The sequence below is a fragment of the Hyla sarda genome, chromosome 4, assembly GCF_029499605.1.
Source record: "Hyla sarda isolate aHylSar1 chromosome 4, aHylSar1.hap1, whole genome shotgun sequence".
Classification (NCBI taxonomy): Eukaryota; Metazoa; Chordata; class Amphibia; order Anura; family Hylidae; genus Hyla; species Hyla sarda.
The window spans coordinates 43,696,636-43,723,753 of NC_079192.1; the positions used below are offsets into that span (position 1 = coordinate 43,696,636).

Genomic DNA, 27,118 nt, shown 5'->3' on the forward strand with positions numbered 1-27,118 from the left:
TACTGCCCAGCCCTAGAGTCTAGTCCAGCCAGGCTCTATCAATGGATCGCAGAGCATTCCATGTTAAAAGTTCACATCACCCCCCCTTTTCCCATATAAAAACATGTAAACATAATAAAAATAAACATTTAGTATCGCTGTGTGCGTAATTGTACAAACGAGTAAAACATAACTTTATGTATCCCATACGGTAAATGACGTAAATGTAACATATACCAAAATATCAAACCACAGAATTGCAATTTTTATAATATCCCAGAAAAAAAAAAAAGTTAAAGGGTAGCTCCCACCAACCAATTCTACTTTGTCCGACATCAGTCATTTTACCCAAAAATCTAAGGCGAAACAGGAAAAAAATAAATAATAATAATAATAATAATAATAATAATAATTATATAATTGTGTGACAAAATGGAAGAAAAAATTCCATTTTTGTAACTTTTGGGGGCTTCTGTTTCTACGCAGTGCATTTTCGGTAAAAAATGACACCTTATCTTTATTCTGTAGGTCCATACGGTTAAAGGGTACCTTTCATTAAAAAAAACTTGATACATTATAGATTAATGTATGCAGCATAACTTTCACATAGCATGTTATTAAAAAATATGCTTATTTCTATTTAATTTTCCACTTTGAAATAATGACCACTTTTTTTTTTTTTTTTTTTTTTTTTTTTTTTTTTTTATAGATTTCAGACTCATGTAGGAGTCCTAAATCTCAGACTGCATCCGGGACACAGACAAGCTCAACACTGCTCCCTGGCAGTGAACAGTGGTTAGTATGTTTGTGTTCCGGGTGCAGTCTGAGATTTAGGACTCCTGCATGAGTCTGAAATCTATAAAAAAAAAAAGGACTGGTAGGGAGACCCCTAGTGGTCATTATTTCAAAGTGGAAAATTAAATAGAAAGAAGCATATTTTTTAATAACATGCTATTGGAAAGTTATTCTGCATACATTAATCTATAATATATCAAAAGATTTTTTTGATGAAAAGGTACCCTTTAAATTGATACCCTACTTATATAGGTATGATTTTGTCGTACTTCTGAAAAAAAAAAAAATCAGAGCTACATGCAGAAAAATGTATACATTTAAAATTGGCATCTTCTGACCCACTATAACTTTTATTTTCTCTGCTTATGGGGCAGTATTAGGGCTCATATTTTGGGCCATGATCAGAAGTTTTTAGCGGTACCATTTTAGTTTTGATCGGACTTATTGATCGCTTTTTATTAATTTTTTTATGGTATAAAAAAATGACCAAAAATACACAATTTTGGACTTTGGAATTTTTTTTGCATGTACGCCATTGACCAATGCGGTTTATTTAACAATATATTTTTATAGTTCGGACATTTATGCACGCGGTGATACCACATGTTTATTTTTATTATGTTTATTTTTTTTACATGAAATTTAGGAAAAACGGGGGTGATTTTAACTTTTAATAAGGAAGGGGTTAGTGTGCGTTTCTAAACTTTTTTTTTTACACTTTGAGAATTTTTGTGTCAGTCTTTCCCCTTTATGCAGAAATTCTGACGTGTGAACATACCGTAAGAGCAGAAGAGCTAGGGGGAAAAAAACAAACAAACAGCCAAGATACTCAAGACAAGAGCCGTTCTGCACCCACCTCTTTGAGCTGCACGCTGCGCTGCCAGCTCACAAACTGCCGGCTGCCGACCACGGGGCCGGTGAATCGTAACACCCCCCCCCCCCGCTATGCAAGTCTATCGTAACGTCCCCCCACCCCCGCTATGCAAGTCCCATAGACTTGCATAGCGGGGGGTGACGTCACGATACTCCGGCCCCGTGGTCGGCACCTGGCAGTTTGTGAGCTGGCAGCTCAAAGAGGTGGGTGCCGAACGCAAGATTGCGGGGGTCTCCAGTGGCTGGACCCCCGCGGTCAGACATCATATCCCCTATCCTTTGGATAGGATGTTTTAGGGCCGGAGTACCCCTTTAAAGAGACAGGTATTCTCTTGGCTTTACAGATGTCACTAAAACAGGGTTCCACATAACAGATTATTCCTCCCCCCCCCCACACACAGCAGAAATTACGTGTAGAAATCTATGGAAGGATTCCGCCCGAAATGCACTGCACATTGATTACAATGGGATTCCCCAGTCCCATTTCAGACAGCGGAATTTCTGCTTTCTGCAAAAATATAAGACCAGTCTTACATTTTGCAGAATTCTGAGGTGGAATCCCACTGAAGTCAATTAGGGGTGTGAATCGGCAAGAATTTGGCGATTCGATTCGAATCGCGATACCAGTGTGGCGATTCGATATATCCCGATATATCGCGATACCGTCTAGGTGACGATACATCGCGATATATCCCAAATCTGTTTAAAAAACATTTTTTTTTTTTTTTTTTACACTTTGTTAGTCTTTTAGGAATCATTAGATTCCTCAGACAGATGAATAGAGTTCTATTGAACTCCACTGATCTGTGAACCATTGATAGAGCCTGGTCCAGCCAGGATCTATCAATGACAGAGCCACGGAGAGCATACACATCTCCCTTTAGACGCCGCTGTCAGCTTTGACAGCGGCGATCTAAAGGGTTAATAGCCAGCCGCAGCGATCGCCGCATGCTGGCTATTAGCGGCGGCCCCCGGCTACTAAGAACAGCCGGGGGCTGCAGAGTATGGAGCGGGCACGAGTCGGGAGCCCGCTCCATACACACTGCAGAGCACCGCATGCTGGATACTAGCGGCGGTGAAGCATCAGCGGCCCCCGGATACTGAAATCAGCCGGGGGTCGCAGAGTATGGAGCGGGCACGAGTCGGAGCCCGCTCCATACACCCAGAGTGCCGCCACCGTGTCAGATCTGGCTGACAAAATGTGGAACTTGTATCTCCTGATGCCCGGGACATGCTTTCTGTGCATCAGGAGATACAAATTCCACATCACTAAAGTGATTTTTCACTTGCCGATACTGAATCGATTCAAAATATTTTTGAATTGATTCAGTATCGGCAAGTGAAAAATCGCGATAATCGCGGGAATCGATTTTTTCTTACATCCCTAAAGTCAATGGGGCTTGAATTTTGGCAAAACTCCCTGTTCTGAGAAACCTCTGCTGAACGGAATTGGTAAAATTCCGCCGTGTAAGCATAACCTAAGGCCTCAAAGACATATCAAAACATTTTATGCATTGTCATCTATGAGACGGCGCCTTTTTCCCCCCCCCCCCCCGAGAGGTCCTAGAGCCCGCCAGATTATTCAAATGCGCGGAATGTCCACCCAAGTATTCCAGGCAGACATTCTGAACATTTTACCACTGTGTGAACATGGCCTTAATGGGAGGAAGTGGGGACCGCATGGAGAAGAGTAAAGGTGGGTTCACACTACGTTTGGAGTGAAAACCAGCCGCTCCCGTATCCCAGCCGCATCCGACCCAAACCCCATTAATTTCATTGAGCTGACTGGATTCAAACACTGACTCCGGTCGGGTCATTTTTTTAGATACGGGGCAAAAAATGAGCCCACCAGAGTCAGCGTTTGACTCTGGTCGGCTCATTGAAATGAATGGGGTTCGGGCCGGATGCGGCTGGGATACGGAAGTGCCCGGATTTCGCTCCCCCCTCAACCGGATTCGGCAACTGCACACTACAAATGTAGTGTGAACCGGCCATAAGCAAGGAGTAAGAGAAAGGGGAAAGCATCTGAAGGGTTAACCTATAAGCCAGAGTCTCACTGCAGGGGTGAGGGACCAGTTTAGGAAAGGGTTGTTGAGGGGGGGGGGGGGGGGGGGGAAGAGGAATTTTTGTAAGGGTGCATTTCCACCTGGCATATACGCAGCGTATTTTACGCTGAGCAAAATTTACGGCAGCAGCGGGAAATACGCTGCGTATTCCATGCTCACTATAAACACAGGGCAAGGGCTATGTGTGCCGTGAGTTTTGGAGGTGTAGCCGTGCGTCAGTAATGCCAGCACATGGCCCCGCCTCCAAAACTCACTACACACATAGGGCTGCCGCCGGAAAGCCATGTGTGTATAGTGAGCGAGGAATACGCAGCGCATTTCCCGCTGCTGCCGTAAATTTTGCGCAGCGTCAAATACGCTGCATATACGCCAGGTGGGAACGCACCTTAACCCCTTAAGGACCAAGGACGTACCGGTACGTCCTTGGTCCTGCTCTTCTGATATAACGCGGGGTTACACAGTAACCCCGCGTCATATCACGGCGGGCTCGGCGTCATAGCGAAGCCAGGACACGCCTCTAATAGCGCGCAGCGCCAATTGCGGCGCCGCGCGCTATTAACCCTTTAGCCGCACGCTCAGAGCTGAGCCGCGCGGCTAAAAGTGAAAGTTCCCGGCTAGCTCAGTCGGGCTGTTCGGGATAGCCGCGGCTAATCGCGTCATCCCGAACAGCTGACAGGACAGCGGGAGGGCCCCTTCCTGCCTCCTCGCTGTCCGATCGCCGAATGACTGCTCAGTGCCTGAGATCCAGGCATGAGCAGTCATGCGGCAGAATCGTTGATCACTGGTTTCTAATGAGAAACCAGTGATCAACATAGAAGATCAGTGTGTGCAGTGTTATAGGTCCCTATGGGACCTATAACACTGCAAAAAAAAAAGTGAAAAAAAAAAGTGAATAAAGATCATTTAACTCCTCCCCTATTAAAAGTTTGAATCACCCCCCTTTTCCAATAAAAAAAACAAAACAGTGTAAATAAAAATAAGTGGTATCACCGCGTGCGGAAATGTCCGAATTATAAAAATATATCATTAATTAAACCGCTCGGTCAATGGCGTGCGCGCAAAAAAATTCCAAAGTCCAAAATAGTGCATTTTTGGTCACTTTATATCATTTAAAAATGAATAAAAAGCGATCAATAAGTCCTATCAATGCAAAAATGGTACCGTTAAAAAAATGAGCCCTCATACCGCCCCATACACGGAAAAATAAAAAAGTTATAGGGGTCAGAAGATGACAATTTTAAACGTATTAATTTTCCTGCATGTAGTTATGATTTTTTCCAGAAGTCCGACAAAATCAAACCTATACAAGTAGGGGATCATTTTAATCGTATGGACCTACAGAATATCAGGTGTAATTTTTACCGAAAAATGTACTATGTAGAAACGGAAGCCCCCAAAAGTTGCAAAACAGCGTTTTTTTTTTTCCAATTTGGTCGCACAATGATTTTTTTTCCCGTTTCACCGTAGATTTTTGGGCAAAGTGACTGACGTCATTACAAAGTAGAATTGGTGGCGCAAAAAATAAGCCATCATACGGATTTTTAGGTGCAAAATTGAAAGAGTTATGATTTTTTAAAGGCAAGGAGCAAAAAACGAAAATGCAAAAACGGAAAAAACCCCGGTCCTTAAGGGGTTAAACCGGTTATCAACCTATTTTTTTTCGTTTAGGGTGTTTTTTGGTTGGCATTCTGGCACATCGGCTGTTGTCACTTTCTGGAGTCAGTGCAGAAAGTTTTCTAAGGGAGATTTAGTCGCACGTAGTAAATACGTTACCAAACAATCATATAGGGTGGGGAAAATTTATCAAAACCTGTCTAGAGTAAGAGGGGGTGCAGTTGCCCATAGCAACCAATCCGATTGCTTCTTTCATTTTTCAGGGGCCTTATTAAAGATTTTAAAAAAATAAAATAAAGGAATCCGATTGGTTGCTACAGGCAGCTGCACAACTCTTCCCCATAGGCAACAGCTTTAGGGTATGTCCCCACTAAGGAATTTGCGCTTGCGGAATTCCGTGAGCAGAGATTTCACCCAATCCTGCAGTTGCTGCTTAAATCCTTCGGTGGTTGGATCGCGCGGCCCTGCGCCGACGGCAATGCGCGTAATTCCTGCGGAAAGAATGACCATTTTCATCCTTCGGCCGGATTCTCCGCCGCTGAAATTCTGCAGCACAAACGGGTCCGCGAAAGACCCATTCACACCGTGAAATTCCTTAGTGTGAACACACCCTCAGTATGTTCACACTAAGTAATTCTCGCGGAATTCCGCTCACGGAATTACGAGATGTATATAAACATCAGGGTGAATGGGTTTCCGTGAGACCCGTCCACACTGCAGAATTTCAGCGGCAGAGAAATTCTTCTGCGCAGAGAAAGAACATGTTCATTCTTTGCGCGGAAGTCCGTGAACACTGCATAGCCGTCAATGGTGATCGGCGCAGTGTCGCGCGGTCCTACCTCCGAAGTATTGCGGCGGTGGCCAGAATGGAATCTCCACTCGCGGAATTCTGCGAGCGGAGATTCCGTTTAATAATCCGTAGTGTGAACTATGGCGGATAGGGTTGTTGTCACCCGGCCGGTATTTTACTGGCACGTACGGTATTTTGGACACCCTGACGGTATTTTAATATTAAAAATACCGGCAACGCAATGGCCGGTATTTATCCAACCAATTCTCCAACTCCTGGAATGTTGCACCATATACTATATATCAGTGTTTCCTAACCAGAGCGCCTCCAGCTGTTGCAAAACTACAACTCCAAGCATGCCCGGACAGCCGTTGGCTGTCCGGGCATGCTGGGAGTTGTAGTTTTGCAACAGCTGGAGGAAACATTGGCCCATAATATATAGTCCAACATGCTGGGAGTTGTAGTTTTCATACAGGGCATGCTGGGAGTTGTAGTTAGTAACCATAACTGGCAAATTTAATAAAAAAAAATAAAAGAAAAAGGGAACAAAAAGTCAAATCTAAACATCCCATCATCCATACACTTGCTTCACACCATTGTGCCGATAGGGATGGGATGATCCAAATCTTACCATCAAAAGGGGGATCCCTCTAATATACATGAATGGATTGTACCATTATACAAGAAGCCACGCCCACTTAGAACGTTTTACATCCATTATGTTGTGCACCAATTGGGCGCGTCCTCCGTCCTCTCGAGACGAATCCGTCCCGCGCGTCACAATAGACAACCGTGAGGCAGAGCGCCCCCCTGCGGCCTCTACGCCTGCACAGTGATGAATGAGCCGCACACATCGCCATCTCCGCGCCCGCTCTCTGTATAAACCAAAGAAATAACGGGATTTAACGTCCCCGGCGTACGGGCGGCCGTGTTCACCGCACCACCACGTCACGACCAAGCACGTCTTTTATTACCAGAGCTGCGGCTCATCCGCTTCTCCCAACCGGACGGCAGTTTCTCCTCGTCCGCCATCTTGACTCCCTGCGTCAGACTGAGCCCCGCCCACTGTGACGTCGCAGCTTAGATCGCCGTTCACTATTGGCTGCTTATCGCCCAGACGTTAGAGAGAACCGGACCGTGTGAATGGCTGCTCACTCCCGGACGTGATTATGGCGTCGGGGAAAAGCAAAGGGCGGGAGATGAAGAGCCAATCAGAGCGTGAGAAAGGAAAAAGGGGGCGGGGCACATGGGTGGCTGATTGCGCATGCATATATATATGTATATAGATCTATATATATCTATATATATATACTATATATATATATCTATATATAGATCTATATATAGATCTATCTATCTATACATATATATATATATATAGGAATACAGATATGCCGCAGCCAAGAGCTCACACAGAATATCTTTATATCAGCTTCCCTAATGGTCTAGTGGTTAGGATTCGGCGCTCTCACCGCCGCGGCCCGGGTTCGATTCCCGGTTAGGGAAAATGTTTTGTTTTATTATTAAGTTGAGTTTGAAATGTAATTTCTGTGTGACAAGAGGCAGAAAAAGAGGTGTTTTTCATTACACAATTCCATTTATTTATTAAATATATAATATCCCCTTAGGGACTCAGCCTATTTTCACCTTAAAGGAGTAGTCCAGTGGTGAACCCATTGGTGAACAACTTATCCCTTACTCTAAGGATAGGGGATAAGTTGCAGATAGCGGGGGTCCGACCACTGGGGCCCCCTGCGATCTCCTGTATGGAGCCACGACAGCCCGTGGGAAGGGGGCGTCGACCTCCTTACGAAGCGGCGGCCGACACGCCCCCTCAATACAACTCTATGGCAGAGCCGAAGTGCTGCCTTCGGCAATCTCCGGCTCTGCCATAGAGATGTATTGAGGGGGTGTGTCGGCCGCCGCTTCGTGCGGAGGTCGACACCCGCTATCTGGCCGGAGAGCCGGGGCCCCGTACAGAGAGATCGCAGGGGGCCCCAGCGGTCGGACCCCCCGCAATCTCAAACTTATCCCCTATCCTTAGGATAGGGGATAAGTTTTTCACCACTGGACTACCCCTTTAATGGTCTATTCACACGTACAGTATTCTGCGCAAATTTGATGCACAGGATTTTCTGCTGCAGATTTCAATGTAAACTGAATGACTGACAGCTTGAAATCCTGCGCATCAAATCTGCGCAGAATACTGTACGTGGGAATAGACCCTAAGAACTTTTTATTTTTCTGTCTACATGGATAATTTTTTTTGGCATCGTCTGTAGTTTATCGGTACCATTTTTGCTTTGATGGTAGTTTTTGATCACTTTTTATTAATATTTTTATGGTATATGAAGTGACCAAAAATGCACAATTTTGGACTTTGGTATTTTTTTAACTTGTACGTCATCGACCGTGCGGTTTAGCCAACCTTATATTTTAAGCACGTGGCGGTACCACATATGATTATTTTTATTCTTTATTTCATTTTTTTTTTTTTTTTTTTTTTTTTATGGGAAAAGGGGGTGATTTAAACTTTTAATAGGGAAGGGGTTAAAGAACTTTTATTTAAAACATATTTTTTACACTTTTTACACATTTTTTTTTATCCCCACAGGGAGCTTAACCCCTTAAGGACCGAGGGTTTTTCCGTTTTTGCATTTTCGTTTTTTGCTCCTTGCCTTTAAAAAATCAGGGGACATGTGAGGACATGGGCCAAGGAACTCTGGGAAGTTTTAAGGTAGAAATGGGGATGAATTTACCTTTGACGCCAAATGGAATCTTGGCAAAATGGACGAAAGGAACAGCTAACAACAGATGTGTTCCGATTTCTTTCTTTTCACCCACAAAGACCAACTACAACTCCATCCGCTTCACTTTCCAATGACCTCACCCTCCTTTGAACTTGCCTGCAAGTTTATAAAAAAAAACACATTCCCATACCGGGAGTCGAACCCGGGCCGCCTGGGTGAAAACCAGGAATCCTAACCGCTAGACCATATGGGACCTGCTTCTTTCATCATCTTTTTGTATTGGGGTAAAAAAAAACATGAGTCCGATCCTCCCATGGGGTAAATTTTCTGTCTTTTGCTACAAGGTTTTCTTGATTTCCTTAAAGAGGTTATCCAGGAAAAAACTTTTTTTTTTTTATCTATCAACTGGCTCCAGAAAGTTAAACAGATTTGTAAATTGCTTCTATTAAAAAATCTTAATCCATTCAGTACTTATGAGCTGCTGTATTTGAGTTGTTCTTTTCTGTCTAAGTGCTCTCTGATGACACCTGTCTCGGGAACTATCCAGAGTAGAAGCAAATCCCCATAGCAAACCTCTTGCAGTTCCGAGACAAGCAGAGATGTCAGCAGAGAGCACTGTTGCCAGACAGATAAGAACAACTCAACTTCAGCAGCTGATAATTATTGGAAGGATTAAGACTTTTTAATAGAAGTAATATCTAAATCTGTTTAACTTTTTGGAGCCAGTTGATATAAAAAAAAAAGTTTTTTCCTGGAATTCCCCTTTAGCACCATAGAGATAAAAGGTAGAGATGGGAATGAATTTACTTTTGACGCCAAATGGGATCTTGTGCAAAAGGAGGAATGATTGGCTAATAACAGTCATGTTCTGATTTTCTTTTCTCACCCACAAAGAACAACGCCAACTGCTTAACTTTGCAATGAACTCGTCGGCTGTTGCACTTAATACTCTGAAAATGGTGAGTTTGATCCTCGCACGGGGCAATTTTCCTGTAATTTGCCATGGGGTTTTGTTGATTCGCTGAACAGCATAGAGTTAGAAGGAAAAAATGGGGATGAATTTACATTTGACACCAAATGGGATCTTGGGAAAATGGACCAAAGGAACAGCTAAAAACAGCTGTGTTCTTAAAACCGTGAGTTTGATCCTCACACTGGGCAATTTTCCCATCATTTGCCATGAGGTTTTGTTGATTTCCTTAACATCATAGAGTTAAAAGGTAGAGATGGGGATGAGTTTAGCTTTGAAGCAACATGGGATCTTGGGAAAAATGGATAAAAACAGTTTTGTTCTGATTTCTTATTGTTCATCCACAAAGAACAAATCCGACTCAACTGCTAAACTTTGCAATGACCTCGTCGCAATTTGAACTTGCCTGTAGGTTTAGAAAAGGTCTCATTCCCATACCGGGAGTCGAACCCGGGCCGCCTGGGTGAAAACCAGGAATCCTAACCGCTAGACCATATGGGACCAGTTGCAGCAACCTTCAATTTTAAAGGAGGGAAAAAAAACGTGGAAAAACTTGTATTCTTGTGAGTTAACACCTTGGCATTCGGACGACTAGACTTGGCACTTGCCTCGTTAGCGCAGTAGGTAGCGCATCAGTCTCATAATTTGAAGGTTGTGAGTTTGATCCTCACACGGGGCAATATTTCTGTCTTTGCTATGTGGTTTTGTTGATTTTCTTAACACCAAAGAGATAGAAAGTAGAGATGGGGATGAATTTACTTTTGACGCCAAATGGGATCTTGGGCAAAAGGAGGAATGATTGGCTAATAACAGTCATGTTCTGATTTTTTTTTCTCACCCACAAAGAACAACGCCAACTGCTTAACTTTGCAATGAACTCGTCGACCGTTGCACTTAATAATTCGAAAATGGTGAGTTGGATCCTCGCACGGGGCAATTTTCCCATGATTTGCCATGGGGTTTCTTTGATTCCCTTAACACCATAGAGTTGGAAGGTAGAAATGGGGATTAATTTACCCTTGATGCCAATTGGGATCTTGGCAAAATGGCACAGCTAAAAACAGTTGTGCTATGATTCCTTTCTTTTCACCCACAAAGACCAACTACAACTCCATCCACTTAACTTTCTAATGATCTTGCACTCCTTTGAACTTGCCTGCAAGTTTAGATAAAGACTTATTCCCATACTGGGAGTGGAACCAAGGCTGCCTGGATGAAAACCAAGAATCCTAACCGCTAGACCATATGGGACCTGATTCTACCACCTTCTTTTTGTGTGGGTAAACATTTTTTACTCTTCAGAATCATCAGCTTGGCACTGGAGTAGCCCAACATGATGCTTGCCTTGTTAATGCAGTAGGTAGCACATCAGTTTCATAATCTGAAGGTTGTGAGTTTGATCTTCAAATCCCATATCCCGTCCTCATGTAGGGCTGAGTTGTGGTAAAGATTTTGTAATCTAAAAATAAAAGGGGCATGGCTTAACCCCTTAAGGACACATGACGTTCTCATACGTCTCCATTTCCGAGTCCTTAAGGACACATGACGTATGAGAACGTCATGTGTTTTACCGGCCCCCCGCAACCATCTGGAGCGGAGCCGGTGCCCGATGCCTGCTGAAATCGTTCAGCAGGCATCGGGGCATATCGCCCAGGGGGGTCATTATGACCCCCCATGTCGGCGATGGCCGCAGATCGCTGGACAATTCAGTCCAGCGATCTGCGGCGGATTCCGGGTCAATCGGGTCTCCAGTGACCCGGTGACCCGGAATTATTGGCTGATCGGGGCCGTCAGAGACGGCCCCGAACAGCCAGAGCCAGCAGGGGTGAGGTGGCACTGGTGCCACCTCACGATCGCCCTGATTCGTCGGCCGGATTACCGGCCGACCAATCAGGGCGCCTGCTGCGGGTGTCACTCCCGCAACCCGCTCCGCCCCTCTTCCGGAGGACGTGAGCGGGTGCGGGACATGCACCCCGGGTGCTGGGGACCCCGATCCCCGGCGCCCCTGTTGGGATCGGGGCCCCAGGAGCAGCGGCGGCGGCGGAGACGACGAGGGACTGACCTGTGCGGCGAGGATCGTTGGAGGTGAGTGACAGCCTCCTGCTGTTGCTTAGCAACAGCTCCCAGCATGCAAAAAGGGCATGCTGGGAACTGTAGTTATGCAACAGCAGGAGGCAGACCACCACAACTCCCAGCATGCCCTTATGGGCATGCTGGGACTTGTAGTTTTGCAACAGCTGGAGGCACATTCTTTCTATGGAAAAGTGTACCTTCAGCTGTTGTGTAACTACAACTCCCAGCTTGCACAATCAGCTAAAGTGCATGCTGAGAGTTGTAGTGGTGCATCTGGTGGTTGCATAACTACAACTCCCAGCATGCCCGTTGGCTGTCGGTGACTGCTGAGAGTTGTAGTTTTGCAACAGCTGAAGGCACACTGAGTTAAGTAGCAAACCAGTGTGTCTCCAGCTGTTGCATAACTACAATCCCCAGCATCCCCAGCCAAAGTAGTATGCCTCCAGCTGTTGCATAACTACAACACCCAGCATGCCCTTCCGCTGTCCGTACATGCTGGGGGTTGTAGCTTTTGCAACAGCTGAAGGCACACTGGTTGCAAAACACTGAGTTTGTTACCAAACTCGGTGTTTCACAACCAGTGTGCCTCCAGCTGTTGCAAAACTACAACTCCCAGCATGCACTGATAGACCGTACATGCTGGGAGTTGTAGTTTTGCAACAGCTGGATGTCCCCCCCCCCCCCCCCCCAATGTGAACGTACAGGGTACACTCACATGGGCGGAGGATTACAGTAAGTATCCGGCTGCAAGTTTGAGGTGCGGCAAAATTTCTGCCGCAGCTCAAACTGCCAGAGAGAAACTACTGTGAACCCCCCGCCCGTGTGACTGTACCCTAAAAACACTACACTACACTAACACACAATAAAATAAAAAGTAAAAAACACTACATATACACATTCCCCTACACAGCCCCCCTCCCCAATAAAAATGAAAAACGTCTGGTACGCCACTGTTTCCAAAACGGAGCCTCCAGCGGTTGCAAAACTACAACTCCCAGCATGCACTGATAGACCGTACATGCTGGGAGTTGTAGTTTTGCAACAGCTGGATTCCCCCCCCCCCCCCCCCCCCAATGTGAACGTACAGGGTACGCTCACATGGGCGGAGGATTACAGTAAGTATCCGGCTGCAAGTTTGAGCTGCGTCAAATTTTCTGCCGTAGCTCAAACTGCCAGCGAGAAACTACTGTGAACCCCCGCCCGTGCGACTGTACCCTAAAAACACCACACTACACTAACACAAAATAAAATAAAAAGTAAAAAACACTACATATACACATACCCCATACAACCCCCCTCCCCAATAAAAATAAAAAACGTCTGGTACGCCACTGTTTCCAAAACGGAGCCTCCAGCTGTTGCAAAACAACTACTCCCAGTATTGCCAGATAGCCGTTGACTGTCCAGGCATGCTGGGAGTTTTACAACAGCTGGAGGCACCCTGTTTGGGAATCACTGGCGTAGAATACCCCTATGTCCACCCCTATGCAAGTCCCTAATTTAGGCCTCAAATGCGCATGGCGCTCTCACTTTGGAGCCCTGTCGTATTTCAAGGCAACAGTTTAGGGCCACATATGGGGTATCGCCGTACTTGGGAGAAATTGGGCTTCAAATTTTGGGGGGTATTTTCTGCTATTACCCTTTTAAAAAATGTAAAATTTTTGGGAAAACAAGCATTTTAGGTAAAAAAAATATATATTTTTTTACATATGCAAAAGTCGTGAAACACCTGTAGGGTATTAAGGTTCAAATTACCCCTTGTTACGTTCCCCGAGGGGTCTAGTTTCCAAAATGGTATGCCATGTGGTTTTTTTTTGCTGTCCTGGCACCATAGGGGCTTCCTAAATGCGGCATGCCCCCAGAGCAAAATTCGCTTTCAAAAAGCCAAATGTGACTCCTTCTCTTCTGAGACCTGTAGTGCACCAGCAGAGCACTTTTCACACCCATATGGGGTGTTTTTTGAATCGGGAGAAATTGGGCTTCAAATTTTGGGGGGTATTTTCTGCTATTACCCTTTTTAAAATTGTAAAAATTTTGGGAAACCAAGCATTTTAGGTAAAAAAAATATATATTTTTTTACATATGCAAAAGTCGTGAAACACCTGTAGGGTATTAAGGTTCACATTACCCCTTGTTACGTTCTCCGAGGGGTCTAGTTTCCAAAATGGTATGCCATGTGTTTTTATTTTGCTGTTCTGGCACCATAGGGGCTTCCTAAATGTGGCATGCCCCCAGAGCAAAATTTGCTTTCAAAAGCCAAATGTTACTCCTTCTCTTCTGAGACCTGTAGTGCGCCAGCAGAGCACTTTTCACCCCCATATGGGGTGTTTTCTGAATCGGGAGAAATTGGGCTTCAAATTTTGGGGGGTATTTTCCGCTATTACCCTTTTTAAAAATGTAAACATTTTGGGAAAACAAGCATTTTAGGTAAAAAAAAATTTTTTTTTTTACATATGCAAAAGTCGTGAAACACCTGTAGGGCATTAAGGTTCACGTTACCCCTTGTTACGTTCCCCGAGGGGTCTAGTTTCCAAAATGGTATGCCATGTGTTTTTTTTTTTTGCTGTTCTGGCACCATAGGGGCTTCCTAAATGCGGCATGCCCCCAGAGCAAAATTTGCTTTCAAAAAGCCAAATGTGACTCCTTCTCTTCTGAGACCTGTAGTGCACCTAAATGTGGCATGCCCCCCAAAAACCATTTTTCGCTCCTTTCCTTCTGAGCCCTCTACTGCGCCCGCCGAACAATTAACATAGACGTATGAGGTATGTGCTTACTCGAGAAAAATTGGGTTTCAAATACAAGTAAAAATTTTCTCCTTTTTATCCCTTGCAAAAATTCAAAAATTGGGTCTACAAGAACATGCGAGTGTAAAAAATGAAGATTTTGAATTTTCTCTTTGCTGCTATTCCTGTGAAACACCTAAAGGGTTAATACACTTACTGAATGTTTTTTTGAATACTTTAGGGGGTGTAGTTTTTATAATGGGGTCTTTTATGGGGTATTTCTAATATGAAGACCCTTCAAATCCACTTCAAAACTGAACTGGTCCCTGAAAAATAGTGAGTTTGAAAATTTTGTGAAAAATTTCAAAATTGCTACTGAACTTTGAAGCCCTCTGGTGTCTTCCAAAAGTAAAAACTCATAAATTTTATGATGCAAACATAAAGTAGACATATTGTATATGTGAACCCAAAAACAATATATTTTGAATATCCATTTTCCCTACAAGCAGAGAGCTTCAAAGTTAAAAAAATGCAAAATTTTCATTTTTTTCATCAAATTTTGGGATTTTTCACCAAGAAAGGATGCAAGTTACCATAAAATTTTACCACTAAGTTAAAGTAGAATATGTCACGAAAAAACAATCTCGGAATCAGAATGATAACTAAAAGCATTCCAGAGTTATTAATGTTTAAAATGACAGTGGTCAGAATTGCAAAAAACGCTCCGGTCCTTAAGGTATAAAATGGCCTGGTCCTTAAGGGGTTAAAGGATGGGCATATCTTTGCAAGATGGGGTGTGGCTTGCCAGTGACTGACGCATTCAACAGGAGATGCAGAGCCTGTGGAGTAAGGCACCACAAGTCCTAGATACTTGCAGTGGACTTGTAACAAAAACCCCATCCTTCACATATGGGCAGAGGTTAGGGGTTAATTTAACTATTATATATTTTTATTTGACATATAAGTAACATGTGACCATGTATTAGCCAAATATCTCCAGCCGTATTAAAGTTATGTTGGAACATACATTTTCCATAGATTTTCATTGGACTTTAAAAGAAAACCCTGACCCTCGCCAATGAGGGTAGGTTAGGGTTAAATTAACTATCCTATATTTTTAGTGGACATATAAGTAACATGTGACCAGGTATTATCAAAATATCTCCAGCTGTTTGGAAGTTATACCGTAACATATATATCCCATAGACTTGTATGGGACTTTAAACAAAAACCCTGACCCTCGCAAATAGGGGTGGGTAAGGGATAAATTACCTATCCTAAGTTTGTTGTTGACATATAAGTAACATGTGTGCCAAGTTTCATGTTAAATCTTTAGCCGTTTGAAAGTGATCCTGGAACATTCACACACACATACATACACACATACACATACACACACATATGCACACACATACACACAAATATACACACACATACACATATACACACACACATACACACACATACACACACACATACACACAAATATACACACACATACACATATACACACACACACATACACACACATAAACACACACATACACACACATATACACACACACATATACACACACACATGTACACATACACTGGGGGAGATATATCAAAGGATTTAGACTGGTTTTTCCTGTCTAAATTTGTTGCACAGAAAGTCGCAGTCTAAATATGTGCGACTTTTCCTTTAGAGGATTTTTAGAACATGATGCATTCTAGTCTATTTAAGACAGAAAAATGCATTGATGCTGAATTTATCAAAAGCGACTTTTCGGCGACAAGTCGCATCGGCTGAAAGTACGCTGAAATGTCAGACCATGTTGGAGCAGGTTTAAATATAGTCTAAAGCATAGATCCCGAAGTCTGTGCGCAGAATTTATCAAGAGTCTTTTGATAAATTAGGCGCACAATAGACCGGCCTAGCCCTCTGTAGTTTGGTCTATATTGATGCGGGACATAGACAGCTTTGATAAATACCCCATTGAGTTTTATATATATAGATTGGCATTTGCCAGTGGGGTAAGTAGAGTATCTTGAGTGTCTTGTTACAATTGTTACCATCTCATAATCACCTTGGAACTTAGACCTTCCTTGCCTTTATACTCATGTTATTGAATCTAAGCCAGGAAAATAGCTCGGAAGAAGCTAGCAAGTCATATGACCTGGGTGTTGGTTCGGTGCTATGGTTTGTCAATAAGCCAGGGTAAGGGTACATACTGCCTAAGAAAGCTGAATTTTTGCCCCATATAAAGGAAAGTCTGGCTATCATTTTGACTTAAACAACAAAGGACCTTAAACAACAAAGGGATTTTTAAGAGCTATAGAGGGTGTAAAGTTAATAGTCATAACTGAGCTCTGATGGTTAGAGGGGAGGCAAAGACTTGCCTACAAGATAATACAGTGACCCCTCGACCTACGATGGCCCCGAATACAATAATTTCAACATGCGATGGCCTCTCAGAGGCCATCGCATGTTGAAGGCAGCATCAACATACGATGCTTTTATATGTCGGGGCCATCGCATAAACGGTTATCCGGCAGCGCAGACTGCTTCAGCTGCCACCGGTTAGCCGTTTACGGTGCCCCGTGTGGTCCGCTGACGATAACTTACCTGTCCTCGGGGCTCCGGCGCATCCTTTTCGGGATACTTTGCATCGTCGGCACTCTCCATCGTCGTCATCACGTCGCTGCGCACGCCGTCCCGTCATCCAATAGTAGCGGCGTGCGTAGCGGCGTGCGTAGCGACGTGATGGCGACGACAGAGAGCGAGGATGCCAGGGCAGCGGTGACGAGCGGTGACGGTCCGGAGCGGCGGGGACAGGTGAGTACAACTTCCTCTAACAGTGGTCTACAACCTGCGGACCTCCAGATGTTGCAAAACTACAACACCCAGCATGCCCGGACAGCCAACGGCTGTCTGGGCATGCTGGGTGTTGTAGTTTTGCAACATCTGGAGGTCCGCAGGTTGTAGACCACTGTCCTATACTTTACATTGCACGGATCCCTCAACATACAATGGTTTCAACAAACGATGGTGATGGTCCGTTTGGAACAGATTACCATTGTATGTTGAGAGACCACTGTAGTAGGAGTATTAATGGGACATGATAGGTGAGGGTTCTTGTTATAGATTTTGCCTTGGGGCACCAGATTCAAGTTATGCTTCTAAAAGCTGATACTGAAGCTGATTCTAAAAGCTCAAGCAATATGCCGATAAGAGTTGTCTGCTGAAAAAAATATTCAAATCTATTTTGAATTAAAGGGGTAGTCCATTGGTGAAAAACTTATCCCCTATTCTAAGGATAGGGGATAAGTTTGAGATCGTGGGGGGTCCAACCGCTGGGGCCCCCTGCGATCTCTCTGTACGGGGGCCAGGCCCAGATAGCGGGTGTCGACCTCCGCACGAAGCGGCGGCCAACACGCCCCCTCAATACATCTCTATGGCAGAGCCGGAGATTGCCGAAGGCAGCGCTTCGGCTCTGCCATAGAGTTGTATTGAGGGGGCGTGTCGGCCGCCGCTTTGTGCGGAGGTCGACACGCCCCCTTCCCGCGGGCTGTCGGGCTCCGTACAGGAGATTGCAGGGGGCCCCAGTGGTTGGACCCCCTGCGATCTCAAACTTATCCCCTATCCTTAGGATAGGGGATAAGTTGTTCACCACTGGGTCACCACTGGACTACTCCTTTAAGGGTTTTGACAGAAAAGCAAATAAAACCTTTTTTGGAAGTCAATATTGATCTGCCTCACATTTTGCCTTGTAGATTTGCAATCACATACCAAACATTAGTATCAAACAATTTCTCCCATTCATTACTACGGTGTTATCAAGAGTTTCACAAATAAAAAAATAAAAAATTAACAGTATTTTTCAAACTGTGTGTTTGGTACATTAACCCCATAAGGACCAAGCCCATTTTAACCTTAAGGACCAGGCCAATTTTATTTTAGCGTTTTCGTTTTTTCCTCCTCACCTTCTAAAATCCAAAACTCTTTTATATTTCCATCTACAGACCCATATAAGGGCTTGTTTCTTGCTTGACCAATTGTACTTTGTAATGAAACCTCAAATTTTATCATAAAATGCACGGCAACCCCCCTAAAAAATCTTTTAGGGAGGAAATTTAAATAAAAACCACAATTTTGCACATTATGGAGGGTTTTGTTTTCACACTGTACACTTTAGGGTAAAAATGACATGTGTTCTTTATTCTGGGGGTCAATGCGATTAAAATGATACCCATGCCTAGATACTTTTATATTTTTGTACCGCTTAAAAAAAATCTTAAACTTTTTGTACAAAATCAGTAATCTAAAATCGCCCTATTTTGACCACCTATAACTTTTTCGATATATAGGGCGGTATGAGGGCTCATTAGCGAGTGTGCAAGCCTGAACATCCAAACCCTAACCAATCACATGTCTCTGCAACATGTCAAAAGTTTTTGCACAGGGCAGGGATCCTTTTAGGGTAGGGTCACAAGTAACGGATCCGCGGATGAACGACCCTATAGTGTGCCTTCTGCTGTGCCTGCTTTGTCTGCTTGTAACATCAATCTGCCACTAAGAGCAGACACACAGGGACCTGTGAGTCGCCACACGCAGTGTACTTACAGACAATGTGGTCACGCCACCTCCCATAAACTTGCATTAAGGGGGCGACCATGATGTCACAAGTGGGCGGAGACGTGACGATGTTCTGGGCCCTGTATCGCCCGTCATTACGCAAAGAGCAAATGGTGAATGGTGATGACGGTGGAGTGCTGCAGCCGAGATCACGGGGGTCCCCTGTGGCAGGACCCTTGCTATCAGACATCTAGGGGCGGAGTACCCCTTTAACCCCTTAAGGACTCAGCCCATTTTGGCCTTAAGGACTCAGACAATTTAATTTTTACGTTTTCATTTTTTCCTCCTCGCCTTCTAAAAATCATAACTCTTTTATATTTTCATCAACAAACTAGTATGAGGGCTTGTTTTTTACGCGACCAGTTGTCCTTTGTAATGACATCACTCATTATATCAAAATGTATGGCGCAACCAAAAAACACTATTTTTGTGGGGAAATTAAAACGAAAAACGCAATTTTGCTAATTTTGGAAGGTTTCGTTTTCACGTCGTACAATTTATGGTAAAAATGACGTGTGTTCTTTATTCTGAGGGTCAATACGATTAAAATGATACCCATTATTACGTACTTTTATATTATTGTTGCGCTTAAAAAAAATCACAAACTTTTTAACCAAATTAGTACGTTTATAATCCCTTTATTTTGATGACCTCTAACTTTTTTATTTTTCCGTATAAGCAGCAGTATGGGGGCTCATTTTTTGCGCCATGATCTGTACTTTTTTTTGATACCACATTTGCATATAAAAAACTTTTAATACATTTTTTATAATTTTTTTTTAATAAAATGTATTAAAAAAATAGGAATTTTTGACTTTTTTTTTTCGTTCACGCCGTTCATCGTACGGGATCATTAACATTTTATTTTAATAGTTCAGACATTTACGCACGCGGCAATACCAAATATGTCTATAAAAAAAAATTACGCTTTTTGGGGGTAAAATAGGAAAAAACGGACGTTTTACTTTTTTATTGGGGGAGGGGATTTTTCACTTTTTTTTTACTTTTACATTTTTTTAAATTTTTTTTTACACTTGAATAGTCCCCATAGGGGACTATTCATAGCAATACCATGATTGCTAATTCTGATCTGTTCTATGTATAGGACATAGAACAGATCAGTGTTTTCGGTGATCTTCTGCTCTGGTCTGCTCGATCACAGACCAGAGCAGGAGACGCCGGGAGCCGCACGGAGGAAGGTGAGGGGACCTCCGTGCGGCGTTCTGAATGATCGGATCCCCGCAGCAGCGCTGCGGGCGATCCGATCATTCATTCAAATCGCGCACTGCTGCAGATGCCGGGATCTGTATTGATTCCGGCACCTGAGGGGTTAATGGCGGACGCCCGCGAGATCGCAGGCGTCGGCCATTGCCGGCGGGTCCCTGGCTGCGATCAGCAGCCGGGATCAGCCGCGCATGACACGGGCATCGCTCCGATGCCCGCGGTTATGCACAGGACGTAAATGTACCTCCTGGTGCGTTAAGTACCACCTCACCAGGACGTACATTTACGTCCTGCGTCCTTAAGGGGTTAATAATACATTATGCCATCTGGTCAGTGCTCAGTCTTTGGGACAATTTTTGTATTTTAGTTTTTTTTTTCTCGTCTCAGAGCCATATGAGGACCAATTGTACTTTGTAATGACACCCTTTGCAGTTATGCCAATATCTGTGCACTAAAACTGCCATGGTATCTGCGTCCTTTAGATAAGTATCTGTCTCTTTTCTCCCTTGTCATAAATATGCATGAGATCTTAAAGAGATTTTTTTTTACCTGACCGCTATAGGGGCTGTAAAGTTAGTGTAGCTTATAATATAGTGTCTGTACCTGTGTTCGATGAATGGTCTTGCAATTCTAATGTGATCTTTACCCTGATGTTCATTTTTAGAAGTATACAAAATGAATGTTATCTCAGCTTTTCCCAGGTTGCAGTGTGGCCCGTTACATCACATCACTAGTCAGGAGTTGAAATGAAGTCTGTCTACTTCAATGGGTGGAGCAACTGCTGGGTGGAAGGAAGATCATTCTCCACATAGTTTCTGGGAATTGTAGTTCACAGCACAGCACAGCACAGCATGTAAGACAGCTCTGGTGTGCTGCAATGGGTGGGGAGGCTGATGTTTTGGAGGGAGAAAAGTGACCTCACACCTACAAACAAAGGATCCAGGGACTTGTAGTTGGAGGGAGGGAACTCCGACAGGAAATGGGCATTTCACAAAAAGAAGGCAGCAGCATTATGGTGGACTCACAACACAGCTATTTAGCCCCAAGACAAGCACAGATCCTTCCTAAGCATATCTATTACTGTCTGGCAGGTAAGTACTAAATTCACCTTATGGTGGATAACCCCTTTAATTCTCACATCAGCCGTGCTCGGGCAAGGGGGAGGGGGAAGAGAGTGGTATCTAGAGGATTGGAAACAGCTTGCTGAAAGCGCAGGAGCCGCCTCCATTGCACTGGAAAGATATCTCAGGACTGCCTGAACAGATCAAAACCAGGTAAAGAGTGTTTAACCCCTTAATGACATGCAAATGTATGTCATGGTGACATGGTACTTAACTCACCATGAAGTACATTTATGTGCCGCCATGATCGCGAGCACTGGAGCAGTGCTCGCGTCATGCGCGGCAGGTCCCGGCTGCTATCAGCAGCCAGGGCCCCGCCGGTAATAGCGGACATCCGCGATCAATACAGATCACAGCATCTGCGGCAGTACGGTACTTTGAATGGATGATCGAATCGCCCGCAGCGCTACCGCGCGATCTGATTATCCAGCATGGCGGCCGGAGGTCCCCTCACCTGGCTCCGGCCGTCTCCCGGGGTCTTCTGCTCTGGTCTGAGATCGAGCAGACCAGAGCAGAAGATCACCGATAATACTGATCAGTGCTATGTCCTATACATAGCACTGAACAGTATTAGCAATCAAATGATTGCTATGAATAGTCCCCTATGAGGACATAAAAAGTGTAAAAAAAAAAAGGTAAAAAAATGTTAAATAAAAAAGTAAAAAAATTTGAAAAATCCCCTCCCAATAAAAAAGTAAAATGTCAGTTTTTCCCATTTTACCCCCAAAAAAGCGTAAAAAAAAATTAATACACATGTTTGGTATCGCTGCGTGTGTAAAAGTCTGAACTATTAAAATATTTTGTTAATTATTCCGTACAGTGAACAGTGTAAACATAAAAAAAAGAAAATAAAAAGTCCAAAATTGCTGCTTTTTTGTCACATTTTATTTTAAAAAAAAATTAGAAAAATTTATAAAAAGTAAAACCTAAGCAAAAGAGCAAAAGTGGTACTGATAAAAATTACAGATCATGGCGCAAAAAATTAGCCCTCATATTGCCCCGTATACGGAAAATGAGAAAGTTATAGGTGGTCAAAATAGGGCAATTTCAAACATACCGTACAAATTTTGTTAAAATGGTTTGAGATTTTTTTTAAGCGGTACAATTATAGAAAAGCATATAACATGGGTATCATTTTAATCATATTGACCCACAGAATAAAGAAAACATGTCATTTTTACTAGAAAGTGTACAGCGTGAAAACAAAACCTTCCAAAATTTGCTAAATTGCATCTTCCCCTTCAATTATCCCACATAAATAATATTTGTTTGGTTGCGCTGTACATTTTATGGTAAAATAAGTGATATAAAGTACAATTGGTGACGCAAAAAACAAGCCCTCATATGGTTCTGTGGATGGAAATATAAGAGAGTTATGATTTTTAGAAGGCGAGAAGGAAAAATGAAAATGCAAAAATAAAATTGGTCTTGTCCTTAAGGCCAAAATGAGCCTGGTCCTTAATGGGTTAAAAGGGGATCTCACCCACTATATACCTGCGGACGCGGGCATCCAATCATTCAGCATGGCGGCCAAAGGTCCCCTCACCTGCCTCCATGCTGTAAATAATTTTAAAAAAAATAATCCCCTCCCCCAAATAAAAATGTAATGTAAATCGTCCCTTTTTTTCATTCTACCGCCCCCCCAAAAGGGTAAAATATAAAATAATTAATAAACATGTTTGGTATTGCCGCGTGCTTAAATTTCCAAATTATCAAAATATAATGTTAATTATACCATATGCATAAACGTTAAAAAAAGGCCTAAATTGCTGCTTTTTTGTCGCATTTTATTTTAAAATAATTGTAAAAAGTGATTCTAAAGTACAATACCGTATATACTCGAGTATAAGCCGAGTTTTTCAGCACGATTTTTCATGCTGAAAACACCCCCCTCGGCTTATACTCGAGTGAACCCTCCGCCCTCAGTGGTCTTCAACCTGTGGACCTCCAGAGGTTTCAAAACTACAACTCCCAGCATGCCCGGGCAGCCATCGGCTGTCCGGGCTTGCTGGGAGTTGTAGTTTTGAAACCTCTGGAGGTTGAAGACCATTGCTGCCTTCGACATCATCCAGCCTCCCCCCCTCTCACCCCCTTTAGTTCTGTACTCACCTCAGCTCGGCGGGAGGTTAGGGTGCGCTGGTCCGGTGCTGCAGGACTGTCCGGTGGGGAGGTCGTCCGGTGGGATAGTCGTTCCGGGCTGCCATCTTCACCGGGGGCCTCTTCTCCGCGCTTCGGGCCCGGCCCCGGAATAGTCATGTTGCCTTGACGACGACGCAGAGGGACGTTCATTACCAACGTCCCTCTGCGTCATCGTCAAGGCAACGCCTCTATTCCGGGCTCGAAGCGCGGAGAAGAGGCCCCCCGGTGAAGATGGCAGCCCGGAACCACTATCCCACCGGACGACCTACCCACCGGACAGTTCTGCAGCATCGGAGCAGTGCACCCTAACGTCCCGCCGAGCGGAGGTGAGTACAGAACTAAAGGGGGGGTGAGAGGGGGCTGGATGATGTCGAAGGCCGCAGTGGTCTTCAACCTGCGGACCTCCAGAGGTTTCAAAACTACAACTCCCAGCAAGCCCGGGCAGCCGATGGCTGCCCGGGCTTGCTGGGTGTTGTAGTATTGAAACATCTGGAGGTCCGCAGGTTGAAGACCACTGTATCAAACGTTGACAAGCGGTGATGAAGGGGGGGGGGTGATTAGGATGACATGTGGTGATGATGACAAGGGGATGATGAAGGGGGGGGGGTGGGATGATGACAAGGGGATGATGAAGGGGGGGGGTGTGTGGAATGATGACAGGGGGATGATGAAAGGGGGGTGTGTGGGATTATGACAAGGGGATGATGAAGGGGGTGTGTGGAATGATGAAGGGGGGGTGTGGGATGATGACAAGAGGATGATGACAAGGGGATGATGAAGGGGGGGTGGGGATGATGACAAGGGGATGATGAAGGGGGGTGTGGGATGATGACAAGGAGATGATGAAGGGGGGGTGTGGGATGATGACAGACAGTGATGATGAAGGGGGGATGATGACAGGGTGATGATGATGAGGGTGTTAATGACGGGGGTCTGGATGATGACAGGGGGGATGATGTATTTCCCACCCTAGGCTTATACTCGAGTCAATAAGTCAATAACTTTTCCTGGGATTTTGGGGTGAAATTAGGGGCCTCGACTTATATTCGGGTCGGCTTATACTCGAGTATATACGGTATAAGCAAAAGTGGTACCAATAAAAACTAAAGATCATGGTGCAAAAAAATTAGCCCTCATATTGCCCCGTGTACGGAAAAATGGAGAAGTTATAGGTGGTCAAAATAGGACAATTTTAACCCCTTAACAACCAAGGACGTAAATTTACGTCCTGGTGCTGCGGTACTTGATGTTTAAATAATTAAATAGTGGTACAATTATAAAAAAAGCAGATAACATGGGTATCATTTGAATCGTATTGACCGACAGAATAAAGAAAACATGTAATTTTTACGTAACGTGTACAGCGTGAAAACAAAACCTTTTAAAATTACATAAATTGCGGTTTTCTTTTCAATTTCCCCACATAAATAATGTTTTTTTGGTTGTGCCGTACATTTTATGGTAAAATTGATGATGCAAAAAACAAACCCTCATATGGGTCTGTGTATGATGCCAACCTTAGTATTTGCTCTTATTCTACATATGTGGACACTGCACAGTACCACTTCTCTAGTCCATTATGATGAAAGTCATTATGCAACTAATTTGCCAAAGCGAACAAAAGGGACAGTTGTCCCAGTAGCTAGTGGGAGCGTATTGATGATAATATTTAATAAAACTTAGAGGGGTGGTCCTAGTTTGTTATTTCTCCTTTGACCTGTCTGTAGCAACCGGAGGTGATTGGAAAAGTTGAAGGCGGCTGAAGCACAGAAGTTACGCAATTTGCAATTGCACATTGTATGCAAGAAAAATGTGAATTTTACACTTGCACATTTCCCACATTCTTTTTTCAAAATGCTCTACTGTAGGGTATTTTCTTTCATATGTTTGCAGTTCTTTATCTTTTGCTGTACAGCATTTTTTTTTAGCAATCCAATTATCAGCCCCTAACCCAAGAGCCAAATTATTACATTGTACCACACAGTAGCAGCTTAATTGTATTCCCATCTGAGATACTTATGCATAACCACATTGTTGGTAGCTCATCTTTGGTACGCCCATCTATAAGAAGAACAATTAAAGGGGTACTTCACCCCTAGACATCTCATCCCCTGGGGACCCCCGTGATCTCCCTGCTGCTCCTAGCATTCATTTAGAGCATCGGGTGCAGCACGGAATGGGGATGTGGGGTGGGGTCAGTACATATTTAAAACTTTTCTTGGCTTAATGGGATTTGCACAACCGGTGTAGCCCAGGGAGTTATCTAAACATTGTGGCTCGCGGGGCCATTTGCTTAACATCCATTAAAGTCAATGGGAATTATGCCAATGCCAATTAAGTAACTTCCCCACTTTGGCTGCTTTTGGCTTTTCTGACCACCCCTGGCCATGACAAACAGGCCAGAGGAGCCGGACATGGGGCAATACCTTTAAGACAGAAACATTTCTGCCTGGGTTGCTCCTTGTCAGTTGAACATGACACATAGAGCAGACCACAGTGCTGGATACCTGTAGGCTAATAAAGCAAACTGTTACGCCGAGCGCTCCGGGTCCCCGCTCCTCCCCGGAGCGCTCGCTTCATTCTCCCCGCTGCAGCGCTCCGGTCAGATCCTCTGACCCGGGGCGCTGCGATTCCGCTGCCAGCCGGGGTGCGATTCGCGATGCGGGTAGCGCCCGCTCGCGATGCGCACCCCGGCTCCCGTACCTGACTCGCTCTCCCTCGGTCCTGTCCCGGCGCGCGCGGCCCCGCTCCCTAGGGCGCGCGCGCGCCGGGTCTTTGCGATTTAAAGGGCCACTGCGCCGCTGATTGGCGCAGTGGTTCCAATTAGTGTTATCACCTGTGCACTTCCCTATATCACCTCACTTCCCCTTCACTCCCTTGCCGGATCTTGTTGCCATTGTGCCAGTGAAAGCGTTCCTTGTGTGTTCCTAGCCTGTGTTCCAGACCCTCTGCCGTTGCCCCTGACTACGATCCTTGCTGCCTGCCCCGACCTTCTGCTACGTCCGACCTTGCTTCTGCCTACTCCCTTGTACCGCGCCCATCTTCAGCAGCCAGAGAGGTGAGCCGTTGCTAGTGGATACGACCTGGTCACTACCGCCGCAGCAAGACCATCCCGCTTTGCGGCGGGCTCTGGTGAAAACCAGTAGTGGCTTAGAACCGGTCCACTAGCACGGTCCACGCCAATCCCTCTCTGGCACAGAGGATCCACTACCTGCCAGCCGGCATCGTGACAGTAGATCCGGCCATGGATCCCGCTGAAGTTCCTCTGCCAGTTGTCGCTGACCTCACCACGGTGGTCGCCCAGCAGTCACAACAGATAGCGCAACAAGGTCAACAGCTGTCTCAACTGACCGTGATGCTACAGCAGCTACTACCACAGCTTC

General features: G+C 44.5%; 2 protein-coding genes and 3 non-coding genes across 8 annotated transcripts in view; 2 read left to right on the plus strand and 3 right to left on the minus strand.

The window, feature by feature from the left end:
* The window catches only part of PIN1 (peptidylprolyl cis/trans isomerase, NIMA-interacting 1), a 40,015-nt gene extending 32,746 nt beyond the window's left edge, over positions 1–7,269 (minus strand). Inside the window, exon 1 of one of the 2 annotated variants that reach the window (XM_056570660.1) lies at positions 7,092–7,269. In XM_056570660.1, coding sequence (XP_056426635.1) covers positions 7,092–7,149 — 58 coding nt within the window. In that variant the 5' untranslated portion in view covers positions 7,150–7,269. Of the gene's footprint in view, positions 1–6,748; positions 6,903–7,091 lie in introns of those variants that run through there. The other variant, XM_056570661.1, reaches the window with a different exon arrangement.
* LOC130367831 (lysozyme C-1-like) overlaps positions 7,186–27,118 on the plus strand; it is a 31,640-nt gene continuing 11,707 nt past the window's right edge. Inside the window, exons 1-2 of one of the 3 annotated variants that reach the window (XM_056570662.1) lie at positions 7,206–7,335; positions 9,762–9,826. The gene's annotated coding sequence lies outside the window, so the exon portion shown is untranslated. Of the gene's footprint in view, positions 7,336–9,761; positions 9,827–10,683; positions 10,749–27,118 lie in introns of all 3 variants that reach the window. The other 2 variants (XM_056570667.1, XM_056570666.1) reach the window with 2 other exon arrangements.
* Positions 7,552–7,623, plus strand: TRNAE-CUC (transfer RNA glutamic acid (anticodon CUC)). The gene has a single exon. It is a non-coding gene; the product is annotated as a tRNA-Glu (tRNA).
* On the minus strand, positions 9,049–9,120 carry TRNAE-UUC (transfer RNA glutamic acid (anticodon UUC)). Its single transcript has one exon. It is a non-coding gene; the product is annotated as a tRNA-Glu (tRNA).
* On the minus strand, positions 10,267–10,338 carry TRNAE-UUC (transfer RNA glutamic acid (anticodon UUC)). Its single transcript has one exon. It is a non-coding gene; the product is annotated as a tRNA-Glu (tRNA).